Source organism: Hyperolius riggenbachi, chromosome 6 (genome assembly GCF_040937935.1).
Source record: "Hyperolius riggenbachi isolate aHypRig1 chromosome 6, aHypRig1.pri, whole genome shotgun sequence".
Lineage (NCBI taxonomy): Eukaryota > Metazoa > Chordata > Amphibia > Anura > Hyperoliidae > Hyperolius > Hyperolius riggenbachi.
Window position 1 is genome coordinate 164,463,182 of NC_090651.1, and position 16,220 is coordinate 164,479,401.

Genomic DNA, 16,220 nt, shown 5'->3' on the forward strand with positions numbered 1-16,220 from the left:
TTTGTTTGATGCTGATGACTAGCCTGTGACTGCATATATCCTTGTAGATCAAGGAACTGGATTCTTTCTTTACTTAGAGATTGATTTCCTTATAGTATTGTGCTCAGATGCTGGCAAGATATCTAAAGAGATAGAAAGTGCTCTTAAAGAGACTCTGTAACAAAATTTTGAGCCTTATTTCTTCTATCCTATAAGTTCCTATGCCTGTTCTAATGTGGTCTGTCTTACTGCAGCCTTTCCTAGTTGCACTGTCTCTGTAATAAATCTTATCTTCTTTCCTCTGTCGTCTCTGTCGGGCTTAGGCTGGAATGTGTGGAATGCGCAGCACTGCTTGTCATTGGCAGAAGCTAAACACACCCTCTCCAAGCTCTGCATGAGTCACAAAGTAAGCTGTTCTCAGCGTATCATACTCTGGTTAGAAGCCATGTTTTTTGTTTGTAAACACTGCATAAAAATGGCATTTACAAGACAGGATTGCAGCAGGGAGTGGCAGAGGGGCCCAGGAGAACATAAGGAATAGAATGGTATGCTTTTTATTGTAAGAATTTTAGAGTACAGATTCTCTTTAAGGGGCCCATACACCTAACGATTTTCCCAGCAATATACAGCAGATTCGATCACTGTGATCGAATCTACTGTGAAATCGTTGCGCAAATGCAAACGCAAATGATTGATTTTCATCCGAAATCAATAATTCCCGTTGATTCCCGTCGAGCTGTCCTTGTGGAAGATTTTTCTCGATCGCTGGCGGGTCGGGAGTGCGTCGATATCGGCGTTTGAATGCCAGACGACCAACGCAATACATCGGCAATACATTACCTGCTCTGGCCGGCGCAAGACCCCGCTGTCACCGATGTCTTCTTCTCCGCTGGTTTCCGCATTCCGGTCCGGCTGGCTTCACTTCCTATCCCGGCAGGAAGTTTAAACAGTAGAGCGCCCTCTAATGTTTAAACTTCCCCAGACAGAAATAAGTGAAGCCAGCCGGACCGGAAAGCTGAACCCAGCGGAGAAGAAGACATCAATCAGTGACAGCGGGGACTCGTGCTGGCCGGAGCAGGTAATGTATGCGGGGGGGGGGGGGGAGCAGCGGCAGCACCACCACAGATTGCGATCGGTTTCATGCTAAAAATCGATTCTGTTTGCAGTAAAGGCAGCCATACGATCCCTCTCTGATCAGATTCGATCAGAGAGGGATCTATCTGTTGGTCGAATCTGATGGCAAATCGACCAGTGTATGGCCACCTTTAAAGTTACATTTGTCCCTCCCTACAGACTGTGAAGTTGTTGTTTTTTTGTTTGTTTGTTTTTTGTAGGACTGTTAAATCGTAGAAGCTAATTAAACAGCTGATGCAGGCAAATGCCCAGTTGCATCAATGTTGGCCTGCCACAAGCTAATGCCCCTTAAGACAAAATAATTACTGGCAGATGTAGTGTGACTTTGGTATAAGGCATACTGGGGTTGATTCACAAAGCCTACTTATTTTCCATCTTAACTGTAACTTAGCTTATGTATGAGATAAACAAATAAGGAGAGATAATTCATGAAATAAAAACATAAAGCATGAGTTACGTCAAATAAGGAGAAGTAAACCATGGGTTAAGTCAATTAAGGAGAGATACATCATGAGTTAAGTGGAGATAAATCATGAGTTATTTAGGAGAGATACATTTTGAGTTAATAAGTAAGGTGAGATAATTCAACAGAAAAGTTTCATAAATCAGCTCCACTTTTTCTTCCTTACTATCTAAACTGGCTGGGTGTGTTTTCCCTGATTCCAGCCACAACTCTCAGGGATGTTTTTTTTTTTTAAAGGTAAATTACAACTCACATTGATTGTTACCGTGCTTCCCTAAATATACACATGGGCCCATATGCAATTAACTTTTTCTTCCAAGTTTTCTCCTAGCGATACATTTTTATCTTCTATTTAAAATTATTTTTCAGGACTTTTCAACTGAAAATGTACCGAAAGGTAGGCTGAAAAGAACTGACAAAATTATTTTAAAGAGAATCTGTACTCTAAAATTTTTACAGCAAAAAGCATACCATTCTATTCATTATGTTCTCCTGGGCCCCTCTGTGCTGTTTCTGCCACTCCCTGCTGCAATCCTGGCTTGTAATTGCCAGTTTTAGGCAGTGTTTACAAACAAACTAACCAGCTTGTGATAGGCGCACATAAGCAGAGTGTGTGAGTCATACAGAGCCTGCAGGGGGCCTGCAGAGGGTGTGTATCGCTTCTATCCAATCACAAGTAGCCCTGCACATTCCACACATTCAATCCTTAGCCCTACAGACACGACAGAGGAAAGGAGATAAGATTTATTACAGAGACAGTGCAATTAGGAAAGGCTGCAGTAAGCCAGAGCACATTAGAACAGGCAAAGGAACTTATAGGATAGAAGAACTAAGGCTGACAATTTTGTTACAGAATCTCTTCAAGTATCGGTACTTTATTGCTTTCTGGTGGCTTAAAAGGCATTGTATTGATAAATTCAAAGGGACTCCGAGCACCTCTCATGGGCATGCCTTTAAGCCAGACGACTTCCAACAAAGTCGTGCTATGACCCCTCTGGAGGAGCCTCCTCTCCCTCACTTCCTCTTCCTGCTTCATTCAGTGATGCATTTCTCTAACAGAGAAGACAGGGGTAACCCGGAAGTTATAACAGAGCCAAGATGGCAGCAGCAATTTTTAAATTAAACATTAAACTATTTGGTGTAGAATGGTGATTCGGGCATCAAATGAAAGAGGAGAGCACAAGCTACAGAAAGGTATGCATCTTTAAGTACTTTGCAGTACTGGTCGGAGTCTTAAAGGCATGCCCATGAGAGGTGCTCGGAGTCCCTTTAAAAATATCACAAAGGAGAAAACTCAGGTGAAAAAGTTAATTGGATATGGGCCTAGGTCTTGTATTAATTTTTGCTACAAAAGATGTGTTAGGGATTATTTTCAGGGAATGTCTTATTTTTCCATGAACAACAGTTTACATTCATTCTGGAAAAAAAATATTTATTAAAATATAGTCTCTAAACTCTAAATTCCATCATGAATATATAATAAATGACTACCGTATATTCCGGCGTATAAGACGACTGGGCGTGAAAGACGACCCCCCAACTTTTCCAGTTAAAATATAGAGTTTGGGATATACTCACCGTACAAGACTATCTCTCTTCCAACGCACACCAAATAAAAAATTAAAAAATCATATACTAGTGCTATGTATGAACAGATACTGGTGCTGTACTGTATGTGGTACCCAGTATATAGGCGATTGACTGGTTGGATTGGTCAACTCTCCCTCTCCCTAAGTGGATTGGTCAGGTCTCCTTGTCTACCTGTTTATCAGAGTGGTATGGAAGAATAGATCATGCTGTGCCTATAAAACACGCCTCTTTCACCCTTCTAGCCCACCCTTGTATACTATTTACCTCCTTCTCTGCCTCTCAGACTCACATGTGCGCCTGCGCCACTTCACTGCAGTCCTCAGCAGCGAGATCTGAGAGTCGGTAACAGGATAGGGCGTATCACCCGGCATCAATGACACCCGGCGTATAAGACGAGCTCTGACTTTTCAGATGATTTTCAAGGGTTAAAAAGTAGTCTTATACGCCAGAATATACTGTATTTCCTTTTCCATGTACAACAATCTAAATTTACAGAGAGCACGGCACTTGCCAGCCCCTATTGTTTTGGTCTTGTGGAGTCTTTTGAGTGAAATTCTTATGAGGATGCCTACTTTCCTTTGTGAGAGGACTATCTGTCCTGCTGCATTCTATTGCCTATTGATTTTACTTTTTAAAATGTATACCATAGATGCCTGGAGACTATTTAAAGAGACTCAGAGCTGGATTAATCAAAATGTTTTATACATACCTGGGGCTTCCTGGGGCATTGGTTTTACCTGAACGGACCGGAAATGTACACCTTTTATGTGTAAACACTGCCATAGAAACACAGGCAAAACTGATACAAAACTGACAGGACAGGACTGAACCTCGAAGTGTACAGATTTATATGTGAACACAGCCAAAAATACATGAGTAGTCAAATAACTGTACCAAAAGAATAAGCAACATTGTGTGTACAGTTATAAAGCAGCTATAGAAGTTCCTAAATGGCCATAATAGGCAAAAACAGAAGGACTTTCAGATGCATATAACTCCAGAGTAGGGATGACTTCTCTACTACCCTGTTTTCCTGAAAATAAGACATACCCTAAAATAAGCCCTAGCATGATTTCTCAAAATGCTTTAAATATAAACGCTACTCCCAAAATAAGCCCTAGTTACAGTTCATAAAAAAGTCAATTCAAAGGGACTCGGAGCTGGATAATTCAAAATGTTTTATACATACCTGGGGCTTCCTCCAGCCCCATACTCTCCGATCAGTTTCAAGCCGCCGTCCTCCGCTGCCCGCAGCTTCAGTACCGGGTCCCCGCACTTCCATCATTCAACTCCAGTCTGACGTAAGAGAAGTGCGCTCTTTGCGTATCTCTCCAGCAGCTGCTGGAGAGATACATAGAGGGCGCAATTTACCTGCGTAGACGGAAGCCAACTGATGAAAGATCTGATGGGTTCTCATGCTGCCACATCGCTTTAATGGAGAAGTCAGCAGTACTATGAGAAGGCAAATAAGCCACACTTAATGATGAAAATACTTTGTTGTCCTCATTTTCTTATATACCATACAAGATCATTCATTTTATAATCCCTACTATGGCCTAAACAAATAACCAATGAGTTGGAAACATTTTATGGAGGCCTGTACTGCTAGATAAAGGAAAGTTAACAAATTCATGTCTAAGTGACCTACAATTACTGTCCTTATATACAGTTCCAGGCTCAGATAGGATCCTGTTTTTTTTTTAAATTACAAAACAATTAAAGAAATATTAAAACCTTACTTGATTCAACACACAATGATATCTTGCTCTGATGTTCCCCCTTAACTTATGCATTTGTTTATGTGTGATTTTAAAACCTGGAAAGGATAAGACAGCCTATGGTACTTACAGACCAATTGCCTTATTAAATTGAGATTTCAAAGTCTTCACTAAGCTTTTTGGCCCTGAAGCTAGCAGGCATCCTTCCAGGACTGATAGACAAGGATCAAGTGGGATTTACATATTTCAGGCAAGAATGAGATAACACTAGTCATTAACTCCCTCTTGTAGACTCCCTTTGCTTTAATAATACCCCAGCACTATTACTGAGCTTAGAAGCATACTAGGTCTTTCATCAGCTAAGTTGGCAGTATATGTTTGAATTATTAGATCGTATGGAGTTCAAAGTCACTTTTATTGAAGCCCTATCCCTTCTACACTCCACTACTTCCACACATGTCAAACCCTCACATGCAACTTATTGTTTCACATAAATATTTTCAGCAGACACAAAGCTTTTGCGGAAGTGGGCAGTAACACCCGCAATATATGTGCGGCATCTGAGGGGGTTCTTCACAGTCTCCTTTGTGATGCTTTAAATATTACTATTGCTGATGCTGATACCTTAGTCTGATCTAATATAGTATGCAATTTCCCTGTACCTGCCATACACTTAACTAGTACAATATATACTGTATATGATGTTCCATGGAATAAGGGCCACCTGCATTAACACCTTAACTGTTTGTTTACTGTATGATGCTATATTGCTGTTATCGGTCTTTTTTGCACAACTTGTCCATTTGACAGAACCTGGGTTCAGTACGGAGGCAGTTTTACATTGAACCCAACAAAGTGAATTATTCACAAATTTCTTATTTAGTTGATCATGGGAAGAGATTCATTATATTGATCTTAGTTGGTTTTATGAATTGTATCATGTTATGAAATAAAGCATTGTTATCGTTTTTCAAGAGACGGTAATGTCGTATATGCCATTCTTTCACTAGTATGCAGTATTTCATGGTTTCTTGGCATAGCACATGTTGTCCATCTGGTAGTGTTGGGAAGATGGAGAGCAGCGTGCGGTGCAGCAATGAGAGGTGGAAACATAGGTAGGTTAAAGAGAATCTGTAATAAAAAAAGATACTTACCTCGGGAGGGGGGAAGCCTCTGGACCCTAACAAGGCTTCCCCATCCTCCTCTGTGCCAGGGTCCCCCGAAGTGCGGTGAGGTAAATACTTACCTACCACAATTCTGTGCAGGCGCACTAGCCGCTCTTTATTCGGGTTAAGGCGGAAATAGCCGAACCTGATCGATCCGCTGTACTGTGCAGACGGGAGTCCTTTTGCGCCTGTGCAGTAAAGTGGATACGATCAGGCTCAGCTATTTCCACCGAGCCCAAACAAAGAGGTGCTACTGCGCCTGCGCTGGATCCCGTCAAGGTAAATAAGTTAAGCCTTGTCAAGTTGTCGGGGCAGGATTCAGGGGAGCCAGCACTGGATTCCCTGGAGCTACATGGGAGGGGGAAGCCTCATTGAGACCCTGAAACTTCCCACTTCCAAGGTAAGTATCCCCCATAGGGTATTTTTTTTCTTTACAGAGTCTCTTTAACTTTAACTGCCATGGACTGCACACTCATGCATGTCAAGCAGATGTGGATTTTGTGAAACTGTTTTGTCTCATCCCTGAATACAAGCACTTGTAATGTAGATCTCAACACCAGATTTATACTTTTTCTGCCCCATGCCAACTTTCTTGCAGCTCCCTATCCATTTGCAACAGCGTCCTCCCCTTCCATGTGTAGCCCGCTCTTCTGCGTGCAATATCCATTATAGCAATGCTCATTCATGAACAGCTCCTTTGAGCAACATTTCTCCTCTTCCAAATGTTGCTCCCCATTTACAGCCTTGTCTTTTATATTCAGCAACCCTTTTTCGTGAAGCAGTAGCCACCCAAGGCCCAGGCCATTGTGGCCTTTCAAGAAACCCAGCCCCTAGAGCACATGCACATAGTAAGCAAGCTTCAGTGTGTGTTTATTTCTGCTTGAATAATGTACATAAAAGCTATTACTGCTGATTCTACAGGTAAGTGTATGGCTGCTCCTGGTTGATTTTTTATATGTAAATATTGGCATTGATAAGCTTATATTTTGGAACAGGAGCAGTATCAGTAACACAGGGATGTTGCATTATTGGTTAGAGACTAATTTTAACTTGCTTTAAAGTGTACCTGAAGGAAAAAAGTGACCCTAGGGGGTACTTACCTCAGGGTTGGGAAGCCTCTGGAACCTTGAGAGGCTTTCCCCATCCTCCTCAGCAGAGGGGATCCAGTGCTGGCTCCCATAAAAATCCCCTTGTTGGCGCTTGTTATGAGCCTCACGCAGGCGCAGTATCAGCTTATAGCCGAGCCTAATCGGTTCCACTCTACTGTGCTGGTGCAGATGGCTCATGCCTGCATAGTAGAGTGGACACAATCGGGCTTGGCTATTTCCGCCAGAGCCCAAGCAGAAGTCCACTAGTGCGTCTGCGCGATAGGCAAGTGTAAATATTATGGTGGCCATTTCTCCAGGGGAGCCAGCACTGGATTGGGCCTGCAGAAGAAGATCGGGAAGCCTAATTAGGATCTAGAGACTTCACCATCCCAAGGTAAGTATCTGATTATTATTTTTTTCATTAAAGTCACAGGTGTACTTTAAGCATGCTTAAGTAGAACAACAATACCAATTTAGATTCATTTTTTTATATAGCATGCAAAGCATGTCTTCTGCATACTAGAATGTTGTTGAATACAGGAAGTACATAAGAGCATAGAGTGCAATATTGTGAGTGTGCATGCCTCTTTGTAATCTCACTTACTGTATACAAAATTAAATATCATAAAGTACACAGCTAAAACATATAAATGTTACTTACAATGTAACATTGAGCAGTCTGGTCTAGTCATTAGACTTATACTATATGGATACATTCTAACATGGCTTATCTAATGTTTATCATAAGAACACAAGAAAGATTGCTTGGTATTAGTGCACCTCAGGGGTGTCAGCAAAACCTCCAATAAAAGTAATAATGCATTACTACTTCACTATATTGTTATTTTTACTTGTCCAATCTATCCAAGACTTCCAAAATATGGTAAATTGTTGTGAACGGTTTTGTTGACCTAGGCTACCATGCATTTATTTGTATATAAAATTCTAGTTGGTAACTAAGGTAACTCCAGCTTTTGATGGAATGTCTGCTTTCTGGCTCTCTCTAGTTTTATTATGTTTAGATGACCTATGTGATGAAAGTTCCTCCAACATTTATTTGATTGGGATTTGTGAAATCTAATCATTTTAAGGGGTTTAACACCAGGTACATGTTATCCCATTGCATGTCATTTTGTCGCAGGGAGAAGCGGAGAGAGATGGCTCTCTCTGCACTAGGTAATCTCAGGGGATATATCAAATATATTCCCCTAATGATTACCTAATTTTCACTTTATGGACGCGTAATTCAGGATCCGGCTATTGCTGCCACCAAAATTACAGTAATTATACCATCTTTTGGGCTGCACCGCTATAGCTGTAATTAATATTACAGCCTATGGCAGCACCCAAATACAACACTGAACGGCATGTGTATTAGGCACTGAAAAGACCTGCTTCATGTAATACCAACATAAATAGATTAGATAGATAGATTAGTACAGTGAGTTACAGACAGCATTTGTAAAGGTAAGCACTCTTTTTGCAATGCAGACAGATGGATTCAGCATAGTCTCCCTGATGATGAGCGTTCCGCCGATCCATCTTTCTCCATCTTCTGGCCGGTGGGCCGGTTACACAACGGGCGCAAAAAGATTTCAAGCGATCGTGGTACTTTGTGCAGGAGTCGTTGGGGATCTTAACCACTTAAGCCCAACTGGACGAACATTCTCGTCCAGTTGGGCTGCGCGCACTCCCATGGGCCGCGCGTGCTCCCACCACTGGCCGTTAGCCCAGCGATCAATGAAAGGGATTGTAGATCCCTTTCATTGATCGAAGCCCCCCGCAGAAAAGCCGACAGCGTCTCATCAGACGCTGCGGTTTTTCTGAGTTACAAAAAGTTCCCCGTCTTTATTCTTCTTCCTGGAAGCGTACGATCACGCTTCCAGGACTTTTTCACTGTGGCCATCTTGTGGCCAAATAGTAAAACTACACACACATCCATTTTTTAATAAATAAATACATTTTTTTACATTTAAAATGAGCTGTTTACCTCCCACACCAAAAATTACCCACATACAATTTTTAATACAAAAAAAAAAACTGTTAAAAAAACAAAACAAAAACATAAATAGTTACCTAAGGGTCTGAACTTTTTCAAATATGCATGTCAAAAGAGTATATTAATATAATTTTTTAAATGATGTGCTTGTAAATAGCGATGGATGCAAATTGAAAAAAATGCACCTTTATTTCCAAATAAAATATCGGTGCCATACATTGTGATAGGGACATAATTGAAATGGTGTAATAAGCGGGACAAATAGGCAAATAAAATACATGGGTTTTAATTATGGTAGTATAATGCTGGGGATGCATACTCTGAGTCAGCGTGTGTGCTCCAGACTATGTAGCTGGGTAATGGAAGAGGCTCCACAGATGGACACAGGAGTAATGAACAAGGGAGCAAGATTGCCCAGAGCAACTGCAGCTCTTGGCCGCCTATCAGGCTAGATGCTATGTGAAATAATACACAACAGAAGTAGTCGGTAACAGGCTTGGGTCATACACGATAGATCACATGGCAGTAATACAAAAGGGCTAGGAAAATTTGTAGTCAAGAGGCAGGCAAGGGTCGGAACACAAAACAATATACAATATTACAGAAACTGACAGGATCAGAAGGACTTTACTGACCCCCGCAGGTCAGCAAAGGTCCAGCAGACATGAAAATAAAGAGCAAGGCATTAGCTCTCAAATAACTCACTAGCTAAAGCACAAGTAATGACAATTAACAAGACAGACAACAGACAGACAGATGGAATGCTCAGCCAATCTAGTCGCTGTTTCAGCGATGGCAACATTCACACTGAGATAGACAAGACTAACAGGTAGGAGCATAACTAATGGCAACTGCTGCTATAGTTCGTCCTCAAGAACAAGGCAAGAACAAGGCTAGAAGGAATACTACCAGTCACCAACGTGGTGCTGGCAGAATCCAAACTATCAGGATCAGAAGGACTTTACTGACACCCACAGGTCAGCAAACGTCCAGCAGACATGAAAATACACAGCAAGGCATTATACATTTTTACAATAACAACTTTCACAGCATAGACCCAACCACAACTCAGAGAGCTGAACGCTATGTCGGGCAGGGTCTGAAATGGGAAGCAGACTTTTATGCCGGAATCTGCCAATGGATGCAGGTATGCAAATTCCCACACAGCTGAATGGTAATCATTCAATCCTGAGCTGGCTTGATTACCATTTGCTAGCTGAAAGACTATAATAACAAATACATGCAGTACTATGCAACAACATGCATGTAGGAAATCCAGGGCTATCTGGCTGCAGTTCAACTGCAGGAAATAGGAGGGATCCTGACAGCATCCTGAACTGCTCTGAACTGCAGAGTGATTGCAAATGACAATAAGACTCACTGCGAATGCGCAACCAAATGCAAGCAGACAAGTCAGAACTGCCCAGTTGCAGCTCCACTGCAAGCGACAGAACATGCTACAGGAGAGATCCTGACAGGTAGCATGTATTCATTTCAAACTATAATGGCAAAAAACTGAGAAATAATGATTTTTTTTCCATTTCTTTCTTAATATTCCTGTTAAAATGGATTTAGAATAAAATAATTCTTAGCAAAATGTATCACTCAAAGAAAGTCTAATTGGTGGCGTAAAAACAAGATATAGACCAATTCATTATGAGGAGTAGTGATAAAGTTATTGGAAAATGAATGGGAGGTGAAAGTTGCTCAGATGCAAAAAATAAACACCCCCCGGGCTTAAGTGGTTAAAGATCCAATCCGCCGTGACCAACTTTAATGCTGCACAACGCTAAGCGATGTACGCATGATGGTGCGCCTGTACCCACATTGCGAGATCGCGTAGATGACCACTCGTTGCTCAATAAAAGTCGTCGGAAAAATCGTCGGAAGAATCTCAAGGTGGGTGGGTCTGAGTGAGCACAAGGACTTTATAATGTTGACATTTTTTTCCCTTCTAGTAGAAAAAAGATATAGTTATGTGTACAGCATATCTATAATTTTATTTTATCTATAACCTGCAAATATATATATATTTTTTTATAATTAGTAAAATTGTTTAGATGGTATAACGCTTCAAACGGTGTGATTACATTTTTATTAAGAATTTGGACAATCTGTTTTATACCTTTTTAGGTCCAAATTACGAAGTCAAACACTTCCAATTTAAGTATAAATCCAGAAGGTCCGCACACTCATATGTAGACCAAGTCTACATATGAGTGTGCGGACGTTCTGGATTTATCATTAACTGTTACTCAGGTCCAGCACCTCCACAGTGGTGTGCGGTTCCTCCTCGGATTCCTCACTTCCAATTTAAGTCTACTAAATTGTCTTTAATTAATGATATAGTTAAATGATATTGTGATGAGTAGGTCACGTTTTTACTTGTATTCTTATACAGCAGAGCAGGTCAAAGCTATACCATAATTGATGTGAACATCTAATGTATTGATTGAAATGTCAGACTCCTGTACTCCTTAAATGCCATTCATGTTGTTTCTTGAAAAATGACAAATAAAAAGTTCAGATATAATCTCTGGAGTTTTGCAAACTTTCCCTCATAACTGAAATAGCTTCAGGGCTGAATGGATGATTTAGGACTTGTTCCACTGGCTGTTTACTACACTGGCAGATCTCTGATATCTTGCAGGTCCCTGTACCTATCCATACATTTAGATTCATTTACTTAATATTTTTATATATTACCCCCACTGTTGTGCCTTGCGAGTCTTTTGACCTTTCTTTTTTCCTTTCACTGTTATCATAGCGATATTTAAATAGAATAAGTAAGAACATGAATATATTATTTTCCTCAGTCATTATATTTTATTTCTCTCTAGGTCCAGCTGGGAGCTCCCTGATCTGAGGGAAGGAAGAGTGAAAGCCATCAGTGACTCAGATGGAGTAAGCTATCCTTGGTATGGAAACACCACAGAAACTGTAACTCTTATGGGTCCCACCAACAAAATCTCCAGATTCTCCGTCAGCATGAATGACAACTTCTACCCCAGCGTGACGTGGGCAGTGCCTGTCAGTGAAAACAATGTGCCCTTACTCACAAGAATCAAAAGAGACCAAAGTTTTACAACGTGGTTGGTAGCAATGAACATGAACACTAAGGAAAAGATTATTTTACAGACAATTAAATGGAGGATGAGGGTGGATATCGAGGTGGATCCTTCCCAGTTATTGGGTAAACGGGCTCGATTGGTGGGCAGGACTAAGCAGGAGCAGCCAAGAATTTTAAGCCGCATGGAGCAAATTCCAGCCAATGCACTGGTGAAGCCTAATGCTAATGATGCACAGGTGCTAATGTGGAGACCAAAAAGAGGGCAACCTGTAATTGTTATTCCTCCTAAATAAGACCAGCTATTCTATGATGAACAAGTGCTAAGCTATGACAACGATTTTAAAGTTACTCACAGCATTGGGTCAAAGACTGATAAAACGTTTAGCAGTAATTATTTGATGTGCACATTTTTGAAAATGTATAAATGTTTTATACTGTATATTTATCTAAACATAATTGGTCATAGTGCCTGTGACCTAAAAGCAGTAAAAATATCAATCATACAAAAGTGTCAGTGTCCTCCTCAAAGTTCTTATTTTTAATTTACAGATAACATTTGAATCCTGTGCTTTTTAAAACAGGAAACACTAAGAAACAATTGAAGGTCTAAAACAAAGTAAAATATCTGTCATAAGTCTCTAATGTAAGCAGACATTTCCCAACTTGAAGCCCTGGTTGAGGGACATATTTTTCTAAATGTGTTTAGTAGTATACACATTTAAATAACATGCACATAATAAAACAAGATTAGTTTTCCATTTAAAAAATTACACATTGCTGGTCACAAGTCATAAATACCACTGTGCTGCTGACTCTAACTCTTACTCCGGGCGGATCGCTCAGAAACAGCCGTATCAGTCCGCCGACAGTGCGTACACTCGCCGGACTGTCGTTGGAACGCCCACCCAGCGGGAGGTGACGACGGACCCGTCGTTGCCTCCAGTCCGGCGTGTGTACGGACCTTTACTCTTACTCTTCCTCTCCACCTTGCTGGTCAGAACCAACCACCCCTCAATTACATTAGGACTACACTGATGTTATCATGTGCCAGAGGGGAGGATCAGGTGGCTATATTTTCTTTAGCTATGCCTCATAGGGACTGGCAGGCTATATGTGGCTAGCATTCCTCTAAAAAGAGACATGGTTCATACATATATACATATATATTTAAAGTTAAATTAATGTACACTAAGTGCATTAATAAAAAAAACTGCCTCTGCATTGGGGCTATATATAAACCTTACACAGAGTTTCACCATCGCTGAAGTGAACTTATTTTGCCTCATCGAGAACCAAAGCCCTAATTTAATTCACTTTTCTCCTGAGGTTTTTTTTAATACACCAAATGTTTCTTCTTTTTATCTGCACAATATAATTTCATCCCCTAGCAAGTAAAAGCAAAGTACAACAAAGTAGGTAAGAAAAGTAATATTTAAGACAAACGTCTTTTGTGCATTTTTGTTTTGGTGGGGTTAAAACACTGCTTTATTGATAAGGTGTTAAAACAGTCTCCTGTGACAAAAATAAAGACACGTTAACTGAATCAGGGACTAGTATGCACAGTGGAAAAAAATCACCCTTTCCAAAATATTCATATTTTGTTGTAATGAAGACTGAAATAAAAACTCAAAAAAAAAATTTTTTTCAGCAGCATGTACTTAATGCAACTTATAACAGTAACAAAGTAAACAAAAAAATATTGTCTGTTTATGAATGGGGCAAAAATATCATAAGTTCTCCACAAATGTAGATTGTGTAAAAGAGTTCCAAAAAAAAAGCCCCTCCGGGGTATATCTTTATTGAGCTGTGCCAAAATGCACCCTGAAATTCTGAGGCCTGTTAGAAAAAGGTGTAATGATAACATTTGAATAAAATGGCCTTGACACTAAATAGTTTATCTGACAGAAAGCCAATAAAGGTCAGTATCCAAAGAACACTGTACCAGCAGCAAAGCATGACAGTGGGAGCATCCTTTTGCAGTGGTGTTCCTCTGCAGCAATGGATGTGGCAAAATACTATTGAATTGTCAATTAGGAAAAAAATAATCTTCCAGCATTATAATGACCCAAAATACCCAGCTAAATTGACCACAAAATCTCTGGAATGATTTGAAGATTGCAGTAAACCAATGGTCACCATCCAATTTGACTAAACTTGAAGAGTTCTGTGAATAAAATTTGGGTAATATCTAGTAGGTAGAGTAATACCCCACGCTCAAGGCTGTAATTAAAAATATATCTTTTTCTCAGTGTGTCTTCATATCATGCTGCAAAGAAACAAAATGTGAATATTTTGAAAGAGGTCATCCTCTTCTGCAGTGAATATAGCCCAGTTTCAGGGAATGGCTGCCTCCATTATAAACTTATAAAATGTGTTGTTTTTGAGCCAACTTCCCTTTTTTATAACACTAGTGCATTTATAATTTATATATTTATAATATACCACATAGATACATAAACAGATTACACACATTAACCCTTCAATGAAAGAGGATACGTCACGCACCACATTAGAATGATAGGTAGACAGATAAACAGAGATGAGTGCTTATTCATTACCTTTTCATTCAAGGGTACTTCTTAGCTTCATGATTAGAACAAACTTGGTCATTTTTCAATGCTTAGATTAAAAGGAGCTTGAGGAGAGAGTCATATGGAGGCTGCAATATCTATCTCCTTTTAAACAATACCAGTTGCCTGGCAGTCCTGCTCATCTTTCTGGCTTCATTAGTGTCTGAATCATACACCTGAAATAAGCATGTAGCTACTCCAGTCAAACTTTAGATAGAAACATCTGATCCGCATACTTGTTCAGGGTCTATGGCTAAAAGCATTATCTCAGCCTCCATATATCTCAATCTCCATATGCCTCTCACCTCACGTTCTCTGGCTACTAAGTTTTAAACTGTTCTCTGTATTAATGCAAAAGTTGCACTAATGTATTTGCGTACCTATTATTATTATTTATTTATTTTTATTTTTTTTTGGGGGGGGGGATGTTCTTTTGGTTGCACATTTTATAAAGGGACAATTTAATTATTATTTTTCTACATAGTATGAGTAAATTACTTTGTTTCTTAGCATGCATATATTTGTTTCCATGGATGAATACTTTTGGGTGTTTATTATTATAGATAATACTCTACAAATACTGATAAATATGCTTTATTTAAAAAAGCCAGACACCCAAATACATTCATCTGCATATGGGTTTATTTTATTTGGACTACTGTTGTGTTTGTATAATATTTAATTTATGTTTAACTTATTTAAATTATTTATTTATAAATGCATAATTTAGTTTTTTTTTTTTTTTTTTAATTAAATGCATTTTGTTCTCTGTCACCTTATATACAGTTTTTCACTGTTCACAGGTTTGTCATATGATCAGCCTGCCACATTACTGCCCACAAATCACAGCACTCCATTCACAGCAGCTCTGATTGGCTGTTTCAGAAGCTCTAGGATGCAAGCTGCCATTCCGTTGCTTTTAGATCACAGGAGCAGGCAAACAACAGCAGGGCAATTATTAATGTATCCCCAGCACAAGGTCCTGCTTGATGCCCATGAATGCACTATAACCTTGTTCTGACTAATGAGTTTTTTCACATCACTTTTTGTGCCTGATTCATATAACACCCATTTGTGAAGAGAAAAGGTACTTGATGCAAATTTGCTACTTGCTTCTGAAAAATAAGCAAAGATGTACACTACACATATTCTGTAGATGTGCTTCTTAATTTACAATCAGCAGTTAATCTCAAAATATTTGTGGATGAGTAATCTGCTTGTCATGTGATTTTTAAAAATAAATAAGCACCTGTAAAAGTTATTAAAGGACATAAAGATATATCTATCTGTTCTATGACTCTCTTGGTGCTGACAGGTCCTTGGATGTCTGCATTCTATGACACTTTCCTTATTGTCAGTCAGCTTCTGGCTCAAAGGTGTAACTACAGAGGAAAGACTCCAGCAAATGCAGAGGGGGGCTAGGACTGGGGTAAGACCTAACAT

The 16,220-nt window shown here is 39.8% G+C and overlaps 1 protein-coding gene across 1 annotated transcript in view; it reads left to right on the forward strand.

Moving 5' to 3' along the window:
• FAM78B (family with sequence similarity 78 member B) overlaps positions 1-12,637 on the forward strand; it is a 181,959-nt gene extending 169,322 nt beyond the window's left edge. Inside the window, exon 2 of the mRNA XM_068242664.1 lies at positions 11,978-12,637. Within this exon, the coding sequence (XP_068098765.1) occupies positions 11,978-12,500 (523 nt within the window). The 3' untranslated portion in view covers positions 12,501-12,637. The remainder of the gene's footprint in view (positions 1-11,977) is intronic.
• Positions 12,638-16,220: the final 3,583 nt, after the last annotated feature.